Raw genomic sequence first — 21,671 nt, forward strand, 5'->3', positions numbered from 1 at the left:
GAAGATCACTTTCAGGATCCTCCTCCTCCTCCTCCTCCTCCTCCTCCTCCTCCTTAGGCCATACACGCTGAAATGATGACAGGCAAGCAGCATGGGTACCGTCAGCAGTGGCCCAAGCTGTCTCTTCCCCCTCCTCCTCATCCTCCTCATGCTCCTCCTCCTCCTGAACGCGCTGAGATATAGACATGAGGGTGCTCTGACTATCCAGCCACATACTGTCTTCCCCCGGCTCTGTTTCCGAGCGCAAAGCGGCTGCCTTTGTGGTTTGCAGGGAACTTCTCAAGATGCATAGCAGAGGAATGGTGACACTAATGATTGCAGCATCGCCGCTCACCACCTGGGTAGACTGCTCAAAGTTTCGAAGGACCTGGCAGATGTCTGCCAACCAGGCCCACTCTTCTGAAAAGAATTGAGGAGGCTGACTCCCACTGCGCCGCCCATGTTGGAGTTGGTATTCCACTATAGCTCTACGCTGCTCATAGAGCCTAGCCAACATGTGGAGCGTAGAGTTCCACCGTGTGGGCACGTCGCACAGCAGTCGGTGCACTGGCAGATTAAACCGATGTTGCAGGGTGCGCAGGGTGCGCAGGGTGGCAGCGTCCGTGTGGGACTTGCGGAAATGTGCGCAGAGCCGGCGCACCTTTACGAGCAGGTCTGACAAGCGTGGGTAGCTTTTCAGAAAGCGCTGAACCACCAAATTAAAGACGTGGGCCAGGCATGGCACGTGCGTGAGGCTGCCGAGCTGCAGAGCCGCCACCAGGTTACGGCCGTTGTCACACACGACCATGCCCGGTTGGAGGCTCAGCGGCGCAAGCCAACGGTCGGTCTGCTCTGTCAGACCCTGCAGCAGTTCGTGGGCCGTGTGCCTCCTATCTCCTAAGCTGAGTAGTTTCAGCACGGCCTGCTGACGCTTGCCCACCGCTGTGCTGCCACGCCGCGCGACACCGACTGCTGGCGACGTCCTGCTGCTGCTGACACATCTAGATTGCGAGACAGAGGTTGAGGAGGAGGAGGAGGAGGAGGGTGCTTTAGTGGAGGAAGCATACACCGCCGAACATACCACCACCGAGCTGGGGCCCGCAATTCTGGGGGTGGGTAGGACGTGAGCGGTCCCAGGCTCTGACTCTGTCCCAGCCTCCACTAAATTCACCCAATGTGCCGTCAGGGAGATGTAGTGGCCCTGCTCGCCTGTGCTTGTCCACGTGTCCGTAGTTAAGTGTACCTTGCCACTAACCGCATTGGTGAGGGCGCGTACAATGTTGCGGGAGACGTGGTCGTGCAGGGCTGGGACGGCACATCGGGAAAAGTAGTGGCGACTGGGAACTGAGTAGCACGGGGCCGCCGCCGCCATCATAGCTTTGAAAGCCTCCGTTTCCACAACCCTATACGGCAGCATCTCAAGGCTGATAAATTTGGCTATGTGCACGGTTAACGCTTGAGCGTGCGGGTGCGTGGCGGCGTACTTGCGCTTGCGCTCCAACACTTGCGCTAGCGACGGCTGGACTGTGCGGTGCGAGACATTGGTGGATGGGGCCGAGGACAGCGGAGGTGAGGGTGTGGGTGCAGGCCAGGAGACGGTAGTGCCTGTGTCCTGAGAGGGGGGTTGGATCTCAGTGGCAGGTTGGGGCACAGGGGGAGAGGCAGCGGTGCAAACCGGAGGCGGTGAACGGCCTTCGTCCCACCTTGTGGGGTGCTTGGCCATCATATGTCTGCGCATGCTGGTGGTGGTGAGGCTGTTGGTGGTGGCTCCCCGGCTGATCTTGGCGCGACAAAGGTTGCACACCACTGTTCGTCGGTCCTCAGGCGTCTCTGTGAAAAACTGCCAGACCTTTGAGCACCTCGGCCTTTGCAGGGTGGCATGGCGCGAGGGGGCGCTTTGGGAAACAGTTGGTGGATTATTCAGTCTGGCCCTGCCTCTACCCCTGGACACCGCACTGCCTCTTGCAACCTGCCCTGCTGCTGCCTCCCCCTCTGAAGACCTGTCCTGAGTAGGCGTTGCACACCAGGTGGGGTCAGTCACCTCATCGTCCAGCTGCTCTTCCTCCGAATCCTCTGTGCGCTCCTCCCTCGCACTTACTGCCCTTACTACTACCTCACTGCAAGACAACTGTGTCTCATCGTCATCGTCCTCCTCACCCACTGAAAGGTCTTGAGACAGTTGGCAGAAGTCCCCAGCCTCATCCCCCGGACCCCGGGAACTTTCCAATGGTTGGGCATCAGTGACGATAAACTCCTCTGGTGGGAGAGGAACCACTGCTGCCCAATCTGAGCAGGGGCCCGAGAACAGTTCCCGAGAGTCTTCCCGCTCCTGAGCATGTGTCATTGTAGTGGAGTGCGGAGGCTGGGAGGAAGGAGGAGCAGCAGACAGAGGATTCGGATTTGCAGCACTGGACGGCGCAGAACTCTGGGTGGATGATAGCTTGCTGGAAGCACTTTCTGCCATCCAGGACAGGACCTGCTCACACTGCTCATTTTCTAATAAAGGTCTCCCGCGTGGACCCATTAATTGTGCGATGAATGTGGGGACGCCAGAAACGTGCCTCTCTCCTAATCGCGCAGCAGTCGGCTGCGACACACCTGGATCAGGAGCTCGGCCTGTGCCCACACCCTCACTTGGGCCTACGCGTCCTCGGCCGCGTCCACGTCCTCTAGCCCTACCCCTACCCCTACCCCTCAGCATGCTGTATTACCAGTGATTTCACAGCCAGGAAATAAATTGGTGCAAGCCTGCAGGCCAAATTGAATTTTTTCCCTGCTTTTTACAAGGAACACCCACACTGCGTGTATTCAATGAATACTAAGTTTAATAACTGTGTTGTGGCCCTGCCAATTTGTCCCAGAACTGCAGTGATGCAAAGTAATTCGCTACCTACAGCAGATCAGGGATTTCCCATGCAGGAAAAAAATTGCCGCACGCCTGCGGTAAAACGTAGCTGACTGCGTCTGATTTTTTCTGAACGTTCAGCGCACAGCACACACGTACACAGAGCCCTGAGTACTGTCAGAGGCAGGCCAAATAGAATTTTTTCCCTGCTTTTTACAAGGAACACCCACACTGCGTGTATTCAATGAATAATGTATGTCTTCTGGCCCTGCCTACACAATTCTATCCCTGTAGTATTAATGCCGGGTGCAATGCTCTGCACAGCCGGTTTTGAGAAAAAAAAAAAAATATATGCAACACTGCTAACAGCAGCCTGGACAGTACTGCACACGGATAGATGTGGCCCTAGAAAGGACCGTTGGGGTTCTTGAAGCCTACACTAACTCCTAACACTCTCCCTGCCTAACCCCCACTTCTGTCCCTATTGCAGGGCGCAATGCTCTGCAGATCCAAATTTGGAAAAAAATAAAAAATACTGTGCTAACACAATACTGCACACTAGTAGATGTGGCCCTAAGAAGGGCCATTGGGGTTCTTGAAGCCTACACTAACTCCTAACGCTCTCCCTACAGCAGCTCCAGCACGATAGTACTTTCCCTCAGCTAAGTCACAAGGCATGTGTGGCGAGCCGCGGGAGGGGCCGATTTTTATACTCGGGTGACATCTGATCTTTCCAGCCACTCACAGCAGGGGGGTGGTATAGGGCTTGAACGTCACAGGGGGAAGTTGTAATGCCTTCCCTGTCTTTCAATTGGCCAGAAAAGCGCGCTAACGTCTCAGAGAGGAAACTGAAAGTAACCGGAACACCGCGTGGTACTCGTTACGAGTAACGAGCATCCCGAACACCCTAATATTCGCACGAATATCAAGCTCGGACGAGTACGTTCGCTCATCTCTAGTGGAGACCTGTCATTGTGCTGTGGGAGGTGTAGGGTAAGCCACCAACTGCTGATTGGCTGTGCTCAATTTTCAGCTGTAAGTGTGTCTGTCCTGCCAGCCTCCCTGCCATGGGCCTGGCGAGGACACTGACAGCGGCCAACAGCAGGCGGGAGCAAAGAGCGGCAGATGATAGTGAGGAAGCAGTGTGGGCATGGGACACAGCTGGAAAATGCCTTGCCGCTTGAGCTACCAGCAATACCCCGCGGCCAGGATATTGACAGCAGCTGAGTACAGTGAGGGATTGGCGTCACTGCTACATACACTTGAGGCTGGTGAGGACAGTTAGCGCTAGAGCCAGCAGGAGGAGAGACCGGAGAGTGGCGTGGTTCGAGACAGGATCTTGCTGGCGGCCTCACTGAATGCTGCAGGTAGCCGGGGACATGGGTGAGCAGCAGGGCAAATCACAGGGGGCCAGCAGGGAACACAAAGGAGACAGACACGACAGTAAAGTGGCAGGGCTCAGGGAACAGCAATAGACAGCACAGCTAACTTGGCATCCCAGCATCAGCCAATCGCCAGCTGTGGGCATCGCCAAACCCTCCCCTAAAACTCATCATGTAGAACACAGGTCTCCACCCATTCTTCATGGTGGAGACAAGATACAATAGGACTGCTTCCCTATAGGAGACTTTTCTGGAGAGATATGACCAAAGTATTGAACTGTATTTTCTTCCTGAAGGTTCTAGCATCCAATCGGCCTTCCTCCTTCTGCTTTCATGAGTGGGAGGTGGAAGTAGTGGCTGGGCTAGGCCTAAAGATCCCAGGGATGCAGAACTCCCTTGTCAGAAACCAGGAGATTGTACCAGATACAGGATCTGCCCATCTCCCAGCGCCCAGACTTCTTCACCTCTGTAACCAATAAGAACAGCTTTCCTATTATTCATTTATTTTTGCAACTATCTTGTAAATATTGCATGTTCTTTTTTCCCTTTGTATATTGACTTTTAGTATACTTTTTAAAAGCAATGCTTTTTTTGTAATTAAATCTTACTTTATGAAGAACAATCCTTGTTGCTGTATACAAAAAAAATAAAAACCCTCTAGACCCTGATAGGTAGGTAACTTTGATTGCTGGAGTGCCATGAGTGCCCATACGCAGTATATGATCAGGATTTACGTCGCTGACCTACCTTGCAGTAAAACAGTCACTGGTAGCAGCGAGTATTCTTGGGGCATGTAGCATGATGTCAGGGTATAACTTATGCTCTATCTTTCAATGTGTGAAGGATTGGGTGAGTGGAAAAAAGTCAACAATGGCAGACTTGTCGGTATCATGTGCCATGACGCATGGTGTCGCGAGCGGTAGACTTCAGTTTTATCCTATTACTGACTGAAGAGCCACCTGTAAATATAGGAAGTGAATGGAGGAAGCAGGAGACGTAGACTGAGGGCTACAATACATAGTGGAGGAAGTAGAGTTCTTGGCTGTTGACTGCTGACATAAGGTCCTCCATCAAGATTAATGACTAATGTAGGTCCATGTGCTGCAATAATCACTGATTTATGACATGCCATAAAGTGAGGACATTACTCAGCGACTCTGTATTTCTATACAATGGATCAGGTGTCAGAGGCATCTTCTCGTGAGGACACTTCTGGATGTTAATAAACAGTCAGGGAAATTTTCTTTTTACATTCCTCATGTACAGATGTTATAATAATGCTCTATGGACGCATCACCCTCACCTCATCTTCTTATTCTTACAGTTTAGGTGAGAATGATCTAACAGACACGTCCTGCACCCAGTTGGCATCTGGAATAAGGAATAAGCCATCCCTGAAGATACTTATCCTGGCTTTAAACCATCTGTCTGGTCCTCGCTTCATTGATATGATGGATGCTCTGTCCAGTCCAGCCTGCAAGATAGAAGAATTGATGTGAGTATAAGAGACGTGTGCAGGATGAAGCATGTGTGGGGACACAAGTTATACATGTACAGGATCAGTGAAGGCCTTACTAGCGCTGGATTGCAGCCCAGGTGAAGTAGCCAAGATGTACTGGAGAATAGTTGAGAGGAAGCAGAGGCGTTAGCAGGTGGTCACTGTTGCGGTACAGAGGAGGAGGTAGAAATCATAGTCAAGTGGAAGCTGGGTCCTTAGCAGGAAGTTGCAGTTGTAGTAACAGAGTAGTTGAGAAAAGTGGGACTTGATTACAGGCTGAGAGCTCAATAATCATGCAGTGAACTAGTGGCAAGGCTAGGCTTATAAAGGAAGTGCAATTAGAAACAAAGGCGGTTCAGGACCAGCAGGCAGGAACTAGGTAACTGGTAAGTGTAGAACAAGGCAAGGCTTAAGCAATGGAACTGTCCAAGACCTGATAGTCTAGCGGAGAGAGCTCTTGACTAGAATGCAAGAGGTTGTGGGTTTGAACCCTGACAATAAGACATGTGGGAGGAACAAGTTTAGACATGTACAGGATGAGATATGTGGGTGACAAGGTTTTTGACAGACTCGACTGTATATCCTGCTCCTGGATGGAATATATCTGACACAATATTTTTGGAATCCCTCCTTGGGGAAGACATCATAATAGCTTTAGGTGTTATTGCTCTAGGTGGTCATCTGGGTCCCTACCTTCATCCTTTCTTTCACCACCTACTAGAGAGCGCCTCCCACAGTTTTCCCTAAATACAGTAGTCGATCAGAGGACAAGGTATCTGTATCTCCTTCTGACTCCGATATAGGCATGGAACAGGTTTCCAAACTCTAACTGATGATAAATAACCTAATTAAGGCGGTAATAGGTAACTTGCAGATTTCGGATCAGTCTCCGACTATGTTTGAAACATCATTTTTCTACAAACACCCCAAGCCCTAGAGATTTCCCCACATGAAGATTTTGATAATGTCTTTGTAAGCGATTGGAATATTCCCTAAAACTCTACAGTAATGTAATTCTGTCTAATGATGAAGCAATATGTCACCCTGAGGAAGCTGGTAATGCCACAACATTGGGTGATGCTGCTGAAGTAACTGGTAGCAGTTGTGTGACCCATAATGCTCTAGGACTGTCTAGTGATGATGATACCATGCTATGTGCACAGAGTGACCCTAGGACCTAGTCAGCCCGTGCCAGCCCACCCCACAGCTGTGACCAGCTATCCCAGTATTCATATCTCACATGCCTCTAAGTTGTGAGCACTCACCTCCATCGCTCACAGGGTTCACTGAGCCAGCTGACAGGCCAGAGAGTGTTGCAGAGGCTCCCAGTGAGGTTGCTGCTGTAGCTTCCCTTTCGGCCACACCGAGCCAGGAGTTCCAGACCACTGTGCGTACTAATGCCAGTCTGGAAACCCAAGACACCACCTTACTACAACACCCTGTCTGAGACGGACAGATCGAGACAGCTGATTGAGCCCCACCAGGTTAAGGGGCCAATGCAGAAGTTTGCCAAAGATATCCCACTAGCTAGGCACTTAGGGTTGCTCAACACTCTTGCTGGGATAAAACCGTAGCTGACATGGAAAACCATTGCTGTTCTCGAGTCACATTTGAAAAGGTGCAGAAGTTGGAACATGTCTCCAAAACCCCTTTGGTTCCTTTGCCAATTAGTAATGAGCCCTACCACCAAATTGATGTGGACAAGATTGGACACTGGGCCATACCCAACAATTCTGGAAAGAGCTTCTTAGTAATGGCAGCAGATTGTGCTACTTAGTCCCCAGAGGCTACATCTCATTCTACCATTAGGGTCCTGCAGAAGTCGCAACTGTACTTCAATGGACATAATTTCAATTCAATGACCAACCCTTTTTGTCTTCAGCATCAGGTGGCTGGTTATGATGACAAACCACTCTGGTGGAGCCTGGCATTACAGTGGTGTGACTTTCTATTTCAGCATAAGAAGGATGGTGAACACTGTAATGCTGATAGGTCAATCCACAAAGGATAAACCATGAAGTTGGGCTTGTCAGATGATCTGTGGATCGATCTCCCATTCCATCTCTAAGAAGGGGAGTTGTTATGGAAGTATGATATTCCTGTATTCACACTTCCTGCCTTTATAGAAGTATGATATTGCATACATAAATCCTGATCAGGCCGGGTTCATTAATATTCATTGGTTTCTTGGACAAGTCATGAATATGCAGCTATGATCCACTTATCCTCCTTTATTGACCAGGTTGTGCCATTAGCATTTGTATTCTTAACTGTCCCTAAAGGTGAAACAACATGGGTAGAGACCTGTGGCGCTGTGGGAGGCATAGGGTAAGTCCTTAGCTGCTGATTGACTGTGCTCAATTTTTAGTTGTATATGTGTCTGTCCTGACCACCTCCCTGCCATGGGCCCAGCCAGGACACTGACAACGGCAGCAGCAAGCGGGAGCAAAGAGCAGCGGATAGTGAGGGACTGGCGGTGCAGCTGCATACAGTTAGCACTGGATCCAGCAGGAGGAGAGACGGGTGAGCGATATGGTTAGAGACAGGGGCCCACCGGTGGCTACACTCAACGCTGCAGGTAGCTGGGGACACGGGTGAGCAGCGGGGTAAGTCACAGGGGGCCAGCAGGGAACATAAAGGAGACAGGCACGACAGTAAAGTGTCAGAGCTCAGGGAACAGCAATAGACAGCACAGCTAATGTGGCATCCCAGCATCAGCCAATTGTCTGCTGTGGGCATTGCCAAACCCTCCCCTAGAACTCATCCTGCAAAACCCAGGTCTCCACCCATCCTTCATGGTGGAGACAAGATACAATAGCACTGCTTCCCTATATGAGACTTTTCTGGAGAGATATGACCAAAGAATTGAACTGTATTTTCTTCCTGAAGGTTCTGACATCCAATCGGCCTTCCTCCCCCTGCTTTCATGAGTGGGAGGTGGAAGTATTGGCTGGGGTAACCCTTAAGATCCCAGGGATGCAGAACTCCCTTGTCACAACCTAGGAGATTGTTCCAGATACAGGATTTGCCCATCGCCCAACGCCCAGACTTCTTCACCGGTGTAACCAATAAGAACTGCTATCCTATTCTTCATTCTATTTATTTTTGCAACTATCTTTTTCTCTTTGTATATTAACTTTTAATATACTTTAAAAGCATTTTTTTTTGTAATTAAATCTTACTTTATGAAGAACAATCCTTGTTGCTCTATATAAAAAAAAAAACAAGAAAAACCTCAAGACCCTGATAGGCAGGTAACCTTGATTAGTGCAGTGCCGTGAGTGCCGAAACGCAGTATATGATCAGGATGGAGGTGGCTTACCTACCTTGCAGTAAAACAGTCACTGGTAGCAGCGAGTATTCTTGGGGCATGTAGCACGATGTCAGGGTGTGACTAATGCTCCATCTTTCAATGTGTGGAGGATTGGGTGAGTGGAAATAAGTCAACAATGGCAGACTTATCGCTATCATATGCTTTGACGCATGGTGTTGCGAGCATTATACTTCAGTGTTATCCTATTACTGATTAAAGAGCCACATGTGATCATGTGAATATAGAAGGTGAATGGAGGACACAGGAGCCGCAGACTGAGGGCTACAATACATAGTGGAGGAAGGAGAGTTCTCGGGCGCTAACATAAGGCCCTCCATCAAGATTAATGACTAATGTAGATCCATGTGCTGTAATAATCACTGATTTATGACATGCCATAAAGTGAAGACATTACTCAGGGACTCTGTATTTCTACACAATGGATTAGGTGTCAGAGGCAGCTTCTCGTGAGGACACTTCTGGATGTTAAAAAACAGTTGGCAACGTTTTCTCTCCACATTCACCAAGTACAGATGCTATACTAACCCTGTCGACACCCTTCTGTTTCTTTGGCTTTTTGATCTAAGTTGACGTGCACTCACTATGGACAGAACAGGTGAATTACATCCAGGAGATAGTGCTTCGGGAACCTCCCAAATGCCTTGTTTTTCTGATGCAGATACAATTCAGATTCTCGCAGGTATGAGCTTTGGTGGGGCATTTCTCAGTACTCCATCATTGGAGGTACTTCAATGAAAATGGGGAAGTGAAAAAAGGTGATATATCTCTCTAAATTTACATATGATAACCTTGTCTGAATACTATAAAGTGAAGCGCATCCCATGGGGATTACGATCACATCTCAGACCAACTTTATTACCCGATAACCTGAATTTCTGTCAAAAGTTAGAGAATATCTCTAATAGATTTTCACTGCATGCTATGCTGCTGAACATTGAATTACTGCAAATTAAGGCTGCCTCTTGTCTAATCGCTGTGAGTCTGTGAGTCCAACCATTATGTCCTATAGATGTTGTCACAGCCTTAGAGATAAACTGGTACATTTATTATACAAGAAAAAGGCCTGCCCTAAACAGATAACATTGGCTCCACGCAGGACGGGCAGCTATCCCTGTTTTAGTTGCTCGTGTTGCAGAAACCTAGTGAAGGGTGATAAATTCTACCATTCCCAGACGGGTGCCTTATATAGGATCAAAGACCACTATACCTGCTCCTCATCCTATGTGGTGTATTTGATAACCTGCCCATGTGGACTACAGTATGTGGGCAAGACAACCATGGAGGTGAGGAGCAGGATAGTGAAGCACAAAAGCACTATCCGTACAAGAAATATGGATTTGCCGGTTTCTCAGCATTTCTTGATAGTGGGCACTCGGGTGATTGACAATGTGCCCCTTTCTGTTAGAGGGGGTGTTAAATTGAAGACCCTTATGAAGAAAGAGCTCCTTTGGATTTATTTGCTGGATACATTGGCCTCTAAGGCGTTAAACCATGAATACAATGCCTCACAGTTTTTGTAAACCTGCTTGTATCTATTGTTCTACATCAACTTTTGCAAATTTTAATTACTAGCTGATATACCCGGCTTCACCCAAGTTAATTTGTACTGGGGTTTATCTGGTGTTCACACGGAAAATCTTATGAAGTCGTGGTTACTTTAGAGATACCAAGGAAAAAAATATGTTCACCATTTTCCATGATTCTTTGCATTACCCAGGAAACACCACATGGGGGTAACCATGCAACATTTCCTTTATATAAAATGACATCTGGAAGTGAGAGAATTAGATTACGTACTTAAAATTTGAACGCTAATTCTTTTGCGCTTAGAATTGAATAAGCGAGTTGGGACCCATTAACTTTTCCTATTTATGACATAATCAATGCTTGTGCCAAATTTCTATGACATCGGGAAGTGAGAGAATTAGATTACGTACTTAAAATTTGGACGCTAATTCTTTTGCGCTTAGAATTAAATAATCGAGTTGGGACCCATTAACTTTTCCTATTTATGACATAATCAATGCTCGTGCCAATTTTCATGTTTCTAGTACATCGGGAAGTTGGAGAATCAGATTACATACATAAAATTTGGACGCTAGTTCTTTTGCGCTAGAATTGAATAATCGAGCTGGGACCTATTTACTTTTCCGATTTTGGACATAATCTATGCTTGTGCCAAATTTCACGTTTCTACGACATTGGGAAGTTGGAGAATTTTTGGCGAGTGAGTGAGTGAGTGAGGGCTTTTGTCTTTATATATATAGATATGTTTGTGTATTTTGTTGTAGATTACAGTCGGAGACTCTAGAATAGTGATTCCATCCTCTGAACAGCACATGGATCTATGCACCAGTATGTTGACCCCCAGTACCAATTTGATAAATTCTTATATCCCTTTTTCGCTTTCTTTTTTTTGGGATGTATTCATCCTTGTTGAATTATGATCATTTAAATAAATAATAAAAAGTTATTTGAGCTGATATAATGAGTTCAGTGTTGTTTTCCCTTGTGAATCATATATATATATATATATATATATATATATATATATATATATATATATATATATATATATATATATATATATATATATATATATATATATATTCATATTTTTAGGTGCGATATGTAAACAATTACTATTGACCATGGAATTCATGTTATGATCTGATCATGATTTAACACTTAACCCCTTAAGGACATGGCCTATTTTGGGCTTAAGGACGCAACGATTTTTGGCGGATCTTCTCTTTCATTTATCAAAAGTTATCGACGCGCCTGTATAAGGGCTTGTTTTTATCGGTGCCACTTTTGGGTACATTGACTATATTGTAAAACTTTTTTTTTTTTTTTTTTATGATAGCAGGGAGAGAAAACACATCAATTCTGCCATAGATTTTTTTTTTACAGCGTTAATCATGCAGCATAAATGACATAATACATTTTTTTTGCGGGTCAGTATGATTACAACGATACCAAAATTCTTACTTTTTTTAGGTTTTTTCCACTTTTCTGCAATAAAAACCCTTTTTTTGGAAATCTTTTTTTTTGTAAATTGTTGCATTTAAAGTCCTGTAACTTTTTTATTTTTCTATGTACGGAGCTCTATGAGGGCTTATTATTTGCGAGACTAGCTGTAGTTTTTATTGGTACCATTTTGGAGTACATACGGCTTTTTTGATCACTTTTATTGCGTTTTTAGGAAGGCAAAATGCTAAAAATTAGCATTTTGCCTCAGCTTTTTAGCGTTTTTATTAATGCTTTTTTCCGTGCACAGTCAAAAGCATGTTCCACTTATTGTACACGTTGTTACGGACGCGACAATACCAAATATGTGGGGTTTTAATTTTTTTTAACCTTTTTTTATGCTAATAGGAGAAAAAGCATAAAAAAAGGGGTATTTTACTTTTTTTTTTTTACATCTTATTTTTAATTCATTTTTAAAATCATGGATTAATGGCAACAGGCAATTACATCGCGAGAGCCCGGCAACTTCACAGAGGGAGCGCATCTCCGATGCACCCCCGCTGTTGCAGCGGGAGGCCAGCTATGACTGACAGCCGGCTGCCGCTGCGGGATAGCGTGAGATCATGAGTGATCTTGCGCTATCCCCAGGACATAAGTTTACGCCCTGTTGCGGAAAGTACCCCGCTGCCAGGACGTAAACTTACGCCCTGGAGCGGGTAGGGGTTAATTTTAGATTCTGCGTTATGATCCATAAGTTCTATACCACACTACTCTTTGTGGATAAGTATTTTAATATTAATGATCAGTATTTAAGATCCCTAGGGATGGTGGTCAACAGGTGCATATCTTCACTTTTTCAGTGTGCCCTTTCTAATTTATGCACATGCGCAATGTCTAAGATAGGGATTATTTTGATAAAGAACTATGCATCCAGCTTGGAACGCAATACCCGACAGATGATCATTGCGCATGCGCATCTGAACTGATGATGTGTAATTACATGACAACTACACGTGATTTTCGCAATGCATTATGGTATATGGCACATGCGCAATAGCCAGATACACTGACACCGATCTGAACGGGAGGTTGTCATGATGTCTCTCCATACAGGTAGTAATTTTCCGCCAATGCTCTGTACGATGAATTGTTGATTGTATCTACCGCTTGTCTATATAAATGTATGTCTTTGTGAAATGCTTTTATATTTAAAAATGACTCCAAGGAGTCGAAACGTCATTTTATCTGTTGTTAGGAGGAATAAATAATACCTTTTATACAGCACCTTGGATGCTGTCACGTATACCTTTACATTGATGATTACTACTTTGGATCTTTTTGGATCAGATCCGTACATGTGACTGTGCATACACGTGTCCGGCGAAATATAGCACTCGGTTGTGCTGTTGACACCCTTCTGTTTCTTTGGATGTTAAAAAAAACAGCCAGGAACATTTTCTCCCCACATTCACCATGTACAGATGTTATACTAATGCTCTGTGGATGCGTCACCCTCATCTCATCTTCTTGTTCTTACAGTTTGGGTTGTAATAAACTACCAGAGATGTCCTGCACCCAGTTGGCATCTGGAATAAGGAATAACCCGTCCCTGAAGAAACTTGACCTGTCTTATAACTATCTGTCTGGTCCTCACTTCAGTGACTTGATGGACGCTCTGTCCAGTCCAGCCTGCATGATAGAAGAATTAAAGTGAGTATAAGAGACGTGCAGGATGCGACATGTGGGGGCACACGTTATACATGTGCAAGATAAAGCACGTGTGGGGGCACAGGTTATACATGTGCAGGATAAAGCACGTGTGGGGGCACAGGTTATACATGTGCAGGATAAAGCACGTGTGGGGGCACAGGTTATCCATGTGCAGGATAAAGCACGTGTGGGGGCACAGGTTATACTATACATGTGCAGGATAAAGCACGTGTGGGGGCACAGGTTATACTATACATGTGCAGGATAAAGCACGTGTGGGGGCACAGGTTATACATGTGCAGGATAAAGCACGTGTGGGGGCACAGGTTATACATGTGCAGGATAAAGCACGTGTGGGGGCACAGGTTATCCATGTGCAGGATAAAGCACGTGTGGGGGCACAGGTTATCCATGTGCAGGATAAAGCACGTGTGGGGGCACAGGTTATCCATGTGCAGGATAAAGCACGTGTGGGGCACAGGTTATCCATGTGCAGGATAAAGCACGTGTGGGGGCACAGGTTATCCATGTGCAGGATAAAGCACGTGTGGGGGCACAGGTTATCCATGTGCAGGATAAAGCACGTGTGGGGGCACAGGTTATCCATGTGCAGGATAAAGCACGTGTGGGTGCACACGTTATACATGTGCAGGATAAAGCACGTGTGGGGGCACACGTTATACATGTGCAGGATAAAGCACGTGTGGGGGCACAGGTTATACATGTGCAGGATAAAGCACGTGTGGGGGCACAGGTTATACATGTGCAGGATAAAGCACGTGTGGGGGCACAGGTTATACATGTGCAGGATAAAGCACGTGTGGGGGCACAGGTTATACATGTGCAGGATAAAGCACGTGTGGGGCACAGGTTATACATGTGCAGGATAAAGCACGTGTGGGGGCACAGGTTATACATGTGCAGGATAAAGCACGTGTGGGGGCACAGGTTATACATGTGCAGGATAAAGCACGTGTGGGGGCACAGGTTATACTATACATGTGCAGGATAAAGCACGTGTGGGGCACAGGTTATACATGTGCAGGATAAAGCACGTGTGGGGGCACAGGTTATACATGTGCAGGATAAAGCACGTGTGGGGGCACAGGTTATACATGTGCAGGATAAAGCACGTGTGGGGGCACAGGTTATACTATACATGTGCAGGATAAAGCACGTGTGGGGGCACAGGTTATACATGTGCAGGATAAAGCACGTGATGACGCTGTGTGTCATGGCGCGGATCGGAGGAGCACACGGCGGACACCAGGAGAAACCCCTGTGAGGTATTGTTTTTAATTATTTGTGGGTGTGCACGCATTGGGTGATTGGGTGTTGTCATTATTTATTGATCATGTTGATGTCTGTAGTATATGCTTAAAAAAGACCACATTTTTCTTTGGTCGAAACATTGCATGTTTTATGTGGACTATGAAATAAAGAGTCTTTACGGATGAACAACTTTTGGTAAGAAGATTCATTCCTATGTGCTGCCATTCTTATTTAAGCCTGGTACTGGAGACCCATGCCAGGGGGAATGGGTTAGATGACAATCTGGCCCTTGCTCTAACAGCCTGGACCATAGAAACTACAGATTCCTTCTGTTTAACCCTCTACATGCTGCAGTTAGTATGACCACAGCATGTAAAATTCTGACAAAGGGAGAGGTTCTCCCTCTCTCACCCATCGGAACCCCCATGATGTGTTCATCGGGTCCCAATGGGTTGTCATGGCACCCGGAGGCTTGAATATAGCCTCCATTCCTGCCAGCTATTGTGGCATATAAAACTCTGCTTCATAGGCATTCTGATGCCCTGCTATACTGAAGTATTGTAGTGTATTAGAAGAATGACAATATGGTGATAGTAAAGTACCCTCGTGGGACAAAAATAAGAAAGTTACAGTATATTCCGGCGTATAAGACGACCTTTTAAACCCGAAAAATCTGCTTTGCAGTCGGGGGGTCGTCTTATACGCCGGCTATACAAAAAAAACAAGCTTAAAAAAAAAAAACAGTACTCACCTCCCCCGGCGTTCTGCGGCGCTGCTGCAGGCTGTCGCTCCCTCCTCGTCCCCGACAGAGCATTGCTTTCTAGATACGGGGCTTGAAATTCCCACCTCCAGAAAGCTAATGCTGTGATTGGCTAACTCATGCGCCGTCAGCCAATCACAGCCATTCAATGACATCATTGAATGGCTGTGATTGGCTGACACCACGTGGCGTCAGCCAATCACAGCTATTTAATGTTAAATGGCTGTGGTTGGCTGACGCCGTGATGTCCTTTATTTACCAGGTTGTGCCATTAGCATTTGTATTCTTTTTCTGTCCCTACCCAGAATCTGTGGTTCTGGATGGCCCCAGGAGTTGAGAACTGTTTTAAGGCCCATTTAGACACCATCTTTTGAGCGATAATTGTTGTGTCTAACTGCACTGACATCATGCAGTTTTAGTTAAGCTGTCGCTGATCGCTGACCTTTCAGCCTCCTGAAAGATCAGCGATCAGTTATCAGGAATTCACAGCAGGTTACAGCTCATACTATACTATTGTTTCAGCTGTATCCCGCTCCCTAAAGACAGTCTGGCTATGAAGAACAAGCAGGCGCTCCATGCAGAAAATAGCTGCATACAGAGAGCAAGCGGGGGCCACCCTGCTTTGTCTTTAGCATCCTCCGCTCATAACGCAAGGTGATCGCTCAATGTTTGAGCGATCACCTTGCGCTGTAAGCACACGATGATTATTGCTCAAAAGATTTTTGAGTGATAACCGTGTCTAAATGGGCCTTTAGAATTACACTGAGATTAATAACTAAGCTTAAGGTTCATCCATGGGGTGCAGACCGCAGGTAACCATATCTCCAAAATCGCAAGGCGATGCAAAGTCCAGTGCATGCACTTCTATCTTTGTGCTGCCTCAGGTATAAGCTGAAGCCAAGATCAACTAAACTAATAATCTTATACCATATTTAGTATCTGCAAATACATAAATTGTTATGGAATATGGCGTTTATAGCTTCCCTAGGTACTATTGTATCTTGTCTCCACCACAGAAATGGGTGGAGACCTGTCATTGTGCTGTGGGAGGTGTAGGGTAAGCCGCCAGCTACTGACTGGTTGTGCTCTATTTTCAGCTGTATGTGCGTCTGTCCTACTGGCCTCCCTGCCGTGGTCCAGGTGAGGACGCTGTCAGTGGCCAGCAGCAGGCGGAAGCAAAGAGCGGCGGAGGATAGCGAGGGAGCGGCGATGGTGGGTTGCACAGCTGGGAAATGCCTTACTGGCCAGTCTCCCTGCAATGCCCCATGGCTAGCAGGTGGGACAACACAATGGTGGAGGACAGTGAGGGAGAGGCGGCACGGCTGCATACAGTTTAGGCCGGTGGGGACAGTTAGCGCTGGAGCCAGCAGGAGAGATGGGTGAGTGGCATGAATAGAGACAGAATCCCACCGGCAGCTACACTCAATGCTGCAGAGATCTGGGTTGAGCGGCGGAGTAAGTCACAGGGGGCCAGCAGGGAACACAAAGGAATCAGACACGACGGTAAAGTGGCAGGGCTCAGGGAACAGCAATAGACAGCACAGCTAACATGGCATCCCAGCATCAGCCAAATGCCAGCTGTGGGCGTCGCCAAACCCTCCCCCAGAACTCCCCCTGCAGAACACAGATCTCCACCCAAAATAAACTAGGTTGTCAGACACACTCACCAGTCTTCCAAGCATGGATGGAGTGGAATTAGATGCACGTTCCAGTGGGATGATATCCCAATCCCAGAGAAAGTCCTCAAAATTCAGTGTATAGGAACAGCATTAGTGGTATATAGCAATCAAATTCTCACCGCTTCTTCTTAACCAAAGTTAGCTTTTATTAACATTCCTTGGTCATAGGCATTCATCAACAGCTGTTTCGACCCAGAGCAAGGGTCTTTTTCTTCATGGTGGAGACAAGCTACAATAGTACCCTTCCCTATATGAGACTTTTCTGGAGAGATATGACCAAAGTATTGAACTGTATTTTCTTCCTGAAGGTTCTGGCATCCAATCGGCCTTCCTCCCCCTGCTTTCATGAGTGGGAGGTGGAAGTAGTGGCTGGGCTAAACCTTAAGATCCCAGGGATGCAGAACTCCCTTGTCAGAACCCAGGAGATTGTTTCAGATAAAGGATCTGCCCATCTCCTAGTGCCCAGACTTCTTCACCGCTGTAACCAATAAGAACGGCTATCCTATTCTTCATTCTATTTATTTTTGCAACTATCTTGTAAATACTGCATGTTCCTTTTTCTCTTTGTATATTAACTTTTAATATACTTTTTTTAAAAGCATTTCTTTTTTTGTAATTAAATCTTACTTTATGAAGAATAATCCTTGTTGCTCTATTTAAAAATAAACCTCTAGACCCTGATAAGCAGGTAACTTTGATTGTTGGAATGCCATGAGTGGCCAAATGCAATTTATGATCAGGATTTAGGTGGCTTACCTACCTTGCAGTAAAACAGTCACTGGAAGCAGTGAGTATTCTTAGGGCATGTAGCATGATGTCAGGGTGTGACTTATACTTCATCTTTTAATGTGTGAAGGATTGGGTGAGTGGAAATAAGTCAACCCCAGCAGACTTGTCGGTATCATATGCCATGATGCATGGTGTCGTGACTAGTACTCTTCAGTGTTATCCTATCACTGACAGAAGAGCCACATGTTGTCATGCGAATATAGGAGGTGAATGGAGAACACAGGAGATGTAGACTGAGGGCTACAATACATAGTGGAGGAAGGAGAGTTCTTGGCCGCTGATGACTGCTGACATAAGGTCCTCCATCAAGATTAATGACTAATGTAGATCCCTGTGCTGCAATAATCACTGATTTATGACATGCCATAAAGTGAGGACATTACTCAGGGACTCTGTATTTCTACACAATGGATAAGGTGTCAGTGGAGATATCATATAGCTGCCGCCCTTACTGACATCCACTGCGAACAAGAGGCGGATTCTTGTGATGACAGTTATGGATTTTAAAAAACAGTCGGGGTCATTTTCTTTCCACATTCACCATGTACTGATGTTATACTAATGTTCTGTGGACCCGTCACCCTCATCTCATCTTCTTATTCTTATAGTTTAAAATATAATGATCTATCAGACACGCCCTGCTCCCAGTTGGCAATTGGAATAAGGAATAACCCATTCCTGAAGAAACTTGACCTGTCTGATAACCATTTGTCTGGTCCTCACTTCAGTGACTTGATGGATGCTCTGTCCAGTCCAGCCTGCAAGATAGAAGAATTGAAGTGAGTTTAAGAGACTTGCACAGGATGAAGCACGTGTGGGGACACAAGTTATTCCTGTACGGGATGAGACGTGTGGGTACAAGTCATACATGTGCAGAATGAGACATGCGAAGGACACAAGTTAGTCTTGTACAAGATCAGTGTAAGGTCTTAGCAGTGCTGGATTGGAGCCCAGGTGTAGTAGCCAAGATGGACTGGAGTAGTTGAGAGGAAGCTGGGTCGTTAGCAGGTGGTCACAGTTGCAGTACAGAGGATGAGGCAGGAATCGCAGTCAAGTGGAAGCCAGGTCATTTGCAGGAGGTTGCAATTGTAGTAACAGAGGAGTTGGAAAAAGTGGGACTTGATTACAGAGTGAGAATTCATTAATTATGCACTAAAGGAGTGGCAAGGCTGGGCTTATAAAGGAAGTGTAATTAGGAACAAAGGCGGGGTCAGGACCAGGAGGCAGGAACTAGGGAAGTGTAGAACAAGGCAAGGTTTAAGCAATGGAACTGTCCAAATCCAGAGAGAGCTCTTGAGTGAAATGCAAGAGGTTATGGGTGCAAACCCTGACAATGAGAAAAGTGGGGACACAAGTTATACATGTACAGGATAAGACATGTGGGAGGGTACAAGTTATACATGTACAGTTTGAGACACGTGGGGGGAACAAGTTATACATGGACTGGATGAGACGTGGGGGTACAACTTAAACATGGACAGGATGAGACATGTGGGAGGAACAAGTTACACATGGACAGGATGAGACGTGGCTGCAAAAAGTTATACTTGTACAGGATGAGACGTCTGGGTACATTTTTATATATGTACAGGATGAGACATGTGGGGGCTACAAGTTATACATGGACAGGATGAGATGGGGGATTACATGGGTTTCATCCTATGTTATGCTGCGCACTATTATGTCTATGAGATAATCCGCTGACTGCGGTCAACCAGAGATATGGATTATGTGTGTCTTGGCTGTAAAACCAAATTTGCATGTAGACAGTTGGAACCACTTTGTCTCGACTGTATTCTGGGGTAGCAGGCAGTTGTAGATCCTTCTAGTGGCACCTCTCCTATTCAGTCCTGTCAGATTGCCAAGCCGGGGTGGACATGCTTTTTGTCGATTTCAGACCTTTCTTGGGTATCCACGGCGATTTTTCACAGCCCACTAGAATATATCTGATGACGCCATATTTTTTGCAGTCCCTCCTTGGGGTAGACCTCATAAGAGATTTAGGTGTTATCGCTCTAGGTTATCATCTGGGTCCCCAGCTTCATCCTCTCTTTCAGCACCTCCTAGAGAGCGCCTCCCAAGGTATTCCCTAAATACAGTAGTCAATCAGAGGATGAGGTATCTGTATCTCTCTCTGACTCTGATATGGACATGGCACAGGTTTCCCAACTCTCAATGATGGCAGATAACCTAATAAGGGGGTAGCAGATATCTTGCAGATTTCAGATCAGTCTCTGACTATGTTTGCAACATTGCTTTTTTACAGAAATCCCAGGCCCTAGATCTTTGCCCCATGAAGATTTTGATGATGTCTTTGTAAAGGAATGGAATATTCCCAAAAACTCTACAGTAATGTAATTCTGTCTAATGATTAAGCAATATGTCACCCTGAGGAAGCCGGTAATACCACAACATTGGGTGATGCTGCTGAGGTGACTGGTAGTAGTTGTGTGACCCATAATGCTTTAGGACTGTCTAGTGATGATGATACCATGTTATGCGCACAGAGTGACCCCAGGACCTAGACAGCCCGTGCCAGCCCACCCCCCAGCTGTGACCAGCTGTCCCAGTATTCATATCTCACATGCCTCTAAGTTGTGAGCACTCATCTCCATCGCTCAGCGGGTTTACTGAGCCAGCTGACAGGCCAGAGAGTGTTGCAGAGGCTCCCAGTGAGGTTGCTACTGTAGCTTCCCTTTCGGCCACGCCGAGCCAGGAGTTCCAGACCACTGTGTGTACTGATGCCAGTTTGGAAACCCCAAGACATCTTGTTCAACAATCTGTTTGAGACTGACAGGTCGAGACAGCTGATTGTGCCCCACCAGGTCAAGGGGCCAATGAAGAAGTTTGCCAAAGATATTCCACTAGCTGGGCACTTAGGGTTGCTCAACACTCTTGCTGGGATAAAACCAGAGCTGACATAGAAAACCACTGCTGTTCTCAAGTCACGTTTGAAAAGGTGCAGAAGTTGGAACATGTCTCCAAAACCACTTTGGTTCCTTTGCCAGTTAGTAGTGAGCCCTACCACCGAATTGATGTGGACAAGATGTGGCCATACCCAACAATTCTTGGAAAAGCTTCTTAGTAATGGCAGCAGATTGTGCTACTTGGTCCCCAGAGGCTACATCTCATTCTACCATTAGAGTCCTGCAGAAGACGCAACTAAACTTCAGTGGACATGATTTTATTTCAATGACCCTTTTTGTCTTTAGGATCAGGTGGCTAGTTATGATGACAAACCACTCTGGTGGAGCCTGGCATTCCAGTGGCGTGACTTTCCATTTCAGCACAAGAAGGATGGTGAACACTGTAAGGCCTTTGTCACACGGGCGTTTTTTCGCGCGATTTGCGGATCGCATGACGGATGCGCATCTGCAAATCGCGTGACCGATGCCCAAAAATCGCCCGAAAATCTGCTCCTAGCTGCGTTTCATTAGCAACGGGCCAGAGCTG

The 21,671-nt window shown here is 46.4% G+C and overlaps 2 protein-coding genes across 2 annotated transcripts in view; both read left to right on the forward strand.

Annotated features, from left to right (window-relative positions):
• Positions 1 to 21,671, forward strand: part of LOC136632018 (NACHT, LRR and PYD domains-containing protein 3-like) — a 1,080,175-nt gene that overhangs the window by 218,511 nt on the left and 839,993 nt on the right. The gene's annotated exons all lie outside the window — the stretch shown is intronic.
• The window catches only part of LOC136632017 (NACHT, LRR and PYD domains-containing protein 12-like), a 242,528-nt gene that overhangs the window by 162,606 nt on the left and 58,251 nt on the right, over positions 1 to 21,671 (forward strand). Inside the window, exons 9-10 of the mRNA XM_066606553.1 lie at positions 13,548 to 13,718; positions 18,827 to 18,997. Coding sequence (XP_066462650.1) covers positions 13,548 to 13,718; positions 18,827 to 18,997 — 342 coding nt within the window. The remainder of the gene's footprint in view (positions 1 to 13,547; positions 13,719 to 18,826; positions 18,998 to 21,671) is intronic.

Source organism: Eleutherodactylus coqui, chromosome 6 (assembly GCF_035609145.1).
Source record: "Eleutherodactylus coqui strain aEleCoq1 chromosome 6, aEleCoq1.hap1, whole genome shotgun sequence".
NCBI classification, from domain to species: Eukaryota; Metazoa; Chordata; class Amphibia; order Anura; family Eleutherodactylidae; genus Eleutherodactylus; species Eleutherodactylus coqui.